The following is a 3,220-nucleotide window of genomic DNA, read 5'->3' as shown; positions in this document are numbered from 1 at the left end:
GCGGACGACAAATGTTTTCCTTTGGCTGGTTCTCTTTGATGAACTTTAGCGACAGCACCACAGCAAGCTCATCAGTAATGGTGTCGCTTCCTGCAGTTCACAAAGATGGATGTGGGTATAGATTCTAAAACTCCACGCTCCATATAAGCGCTTGGCGCGCGCTCACACGGTAATCTAGGCGATAGTACCCTTGTAATGGTACAGCTTTGGATAGTGGTACAGTACTTGTTGACGGTATCACTACAAAGAGGATTGCCTGGAATTCCGAACAAAAAGCCTGAATCCGTACATTTCCTGGCTTTGCAACTGTAGAAACCGTGCTTCTACACTGGTCAGCAGAGCGACCAATCGCACGTCGACCTGGTGCAACTCTTGGCAAGAAACTGGAGGATCAAGTTGGATCGTCCGTCTGCCAGCTGCTGTGGCGCGCTCGACTTCTGCAAAAGCAGCATTTCCCATTTCCCATTTGGCCGCCACCAGTGAACGTCCTGTCGAAGGCAAAGCTTTCCCCATCGCAAGCGGCATCCTAAGACCCGCTAGAGCCTTTGTTCTCTCTTGCTCATTATGCTAGCGCCCACTTCCGACTACGGCTACGCCCCCTCCCCCGCCAACGCCATGGGCTACGAACAACAGCAACACATGCAAAGTGGCGAGCGCCCCAAGCTCTTCATGCAACCTCCAGTTGACTACAGTCACATGGTGCACCACGGAACACCTCAACACATGACGCCACAACACGCCATGACGCCGCAACACGCCATGACACCGCAGCACGCGATGGCGCAGAAGTACGAGAACGAACCGCTCATGATGAACGTGCAGGGCGTGCCACACTACTACCCGCCTCCCCAGATGGGTGGGCAGATGCTGCATGTGTCCTCGGACTACGAATACGCTAACGGCGCTGTAGTCACGCCCTCCAGCGCTCGTAGCGGCTCGAAACGCTCACGCGAAGACTTGAACCTCAAGGAGAAGAAGCGCATGTTTAAACTCAATGACCGTATCAACCAGCTCAAAGACATTCTGGACGAGGCGGGAGTGCAAACGAAGAAGAACAAACAGTCGATTCTAGACAACGCGTCGCACTACATCGAGATGTTGCGTAGCAATCTGCTGATCGCCAAGCAGAAGGCCGAGCGCGCCGAAAAGCAGGCTGAAGCTTTCCGCGCACAGGCGCAACAGTCTTCCTCGGGCGCTGATAAGGTCGTTCGCGGTGTGTTCCAGAAGACGACGACACCACGAGTGGTCCTGGACATGAACTTACAGACTGTGACGTTTAATAACGCCTTTGTCAAACACACTGGACAGTCGGAACCTTTGCTGAAGAAGCAAAAGACACTGCGACCGTACTTATGCGCCGACCAACAGAAGCTAGAGAGCATCATGCAAAAAGTGCGGGACACTAAACAGTCGATCAGTGCTCTGGTTAAGACGTCGACTGCGGGAGGCAACACCGTGTCCGTCAATTTGGTGGCCGCTGTGATCACAGACGACACTGGAAAGGCCACGAACATCGAGTTTAGTCTCATCCCCGTCGAGATGCCGCAGCGACAACATTACAACGACGAGGCCGAGACGTCAGCGGAGGAGTCGAGGACTGACGGAGAACCTAAGGAAGAGAATCTCCAGCTCTGAGTTGGAGCTTTAGGTCGTCAGGATGTGTACGATACAGAGACAGTTAGGCATGTTGCCGTCGAGTTTGAGTGCTCGTGAGTGCTGAGTGAGTGTAAGCATAGTTATGCCAGTAAGAGTAAGCTTTAATGCAAGGCGTCAAGGAACTCCACGTGGTGATTTTTGGTCGAATTCGATCGTCAGACGGAGAGTTTGTAAAGAGACGAGTACAGTACATGTAATCCAGGGTGTCTGAGTCCGGCTTCATGTCGTCAGGCCCATTCTGGACCGATTCCGCAGCTGGCACAGACCTAAATCTGAGAGGTTACATGTACTCCAGAATTTAGGAAAGCCACTTCACAGGAAGAGGGCACTTCGTGCTCAAACTTGAGCTCACCGTCGCCGCGGAAGCTGATCATCGCATTGAAAATTCTGCAGGCGATACCGAATAACCTATGTTATCACATACAGCAAAGGGTACAGATATTTTGGCAAGCCAAAGAAAATACTTTCCTACAAAAATCAAGAGTGCAGGACATCAGCCTCACATGATGCCATAAAACTTAGAATGCGATACCGGTATTCGGTACACTCTGTTTTTATTGCCGCATTTTATTACTATGTAGAGGAACCATTATTCGGAGCTGTACCCAATATACAGTACATTCTGACGTTTAGCGCAGGACTGGACCAACAAAGACACCGTTCGCCCACTCAGCGTATTTTGGATTGCGGGAGGTCTGTCTGGGAGAACATAATACTAGGCTAAACAATGCAATACTAAAATGCAGTAAATATAACAGCCAACGTCATGGTCAAATAAAGCCAGGAACACGACACGCCTCAACTGTCGTTGCTCAATACTTCACACTCCCACTTCGTGTTGCTGACTCCGCATCGTGCAGCAGTCAATCGGTCACCAGCTGAAACTACAGTTCGGCGGGCACCGGTAACACGCTCAGACGCTCGCGTAACCTGCAAAACTGCTGTGGGCCGAGCGGCTTCGTGAAAATGTCCGCAATATTGTCTTCACTTGGACAATACTTCACTTTAAACACACCTCGCTCAACAAAGTCACGAATCTTGTGAAGCTTCAAATCCAAGCTCTTGACCTTGTACCCACTACGTACTTCCTTAATCACTTGAATCGCAGCCTGATTGTCTAAAAAGAATAATATTCAATGTTCTTTGAAGTTTCAGCTCAACACAAAGATTATGAGTCCACATGATCATATTCGAACACTCACTTGCAGCAACGAATTCCGCACAACACGTATCGTCCGTCATAATCGGTTGTTTCTTGCTTTTAAATACAAATGCTAAATTATTCAGCAGTAGCACATATCCAGTGACAGAACGTCGGTCATCTTTTTCATTTTCCAAATCAGCATCCGCGTAGGCGGTTAGCTGCAATCCAGGTGCTTCCGATTTCTGCCACACGAGGCCATACTCGCGTGTACCTTGTAGATAGCGTAGGACGCGTTTAGCCACTAAAACGTGCTCCTTCGTGCAGCAATTCATAACCTTGCCGAGTGTCCGTACGGCATTCGCAATATCTGGTCGAGTACAGCAAACTAGATACTGTAAAGAGCCAACAATGCATTGATAA

General features: G+C 49.7%; 1 protein-coding gene across 1 annotated transcript; it reads left to right on the top strand.

Annotated features, from left to right (window-relative positions):
- Positions 1 to 476: 476 nt before the first annotated feature.
- On the top strand, positions 477 to 1,635 carry PITG_12760 (DNA binding protein, putative; the record flags this gene model as incomplete). Its single annotated transcript, XM_002900102.1, has 1 exon — positions 477 to 1,635. The coding sequence occupies one exon, from the start codon at positions 565 to 567 to the stop codon at positions 1,633 to 1,635; it is 1,071 nt and encodes a 356-aa protein (XP_002900148.1).
- Positions 1,636 to 3,220: the final 1,585 nt, after the last annotated feature.

Source organism: Phytophthora infestans, genomic scaffold (genome assembly GCF_000142945.1).
Source record: "Phytophthora infestans T30-4 supercont1.27 genomic scaffold, whole genome shotgun sequence".
NCBI classification, from domain to species: Eukaryota; Oomycota; class Peronosporomycetes; order Peronosporales; family Peronosporaceae; genus Phytophthora; species Phytophthora infestans.
This window is presented reverse-complemented; position numbering and strand designations above follow the sequence as displayed.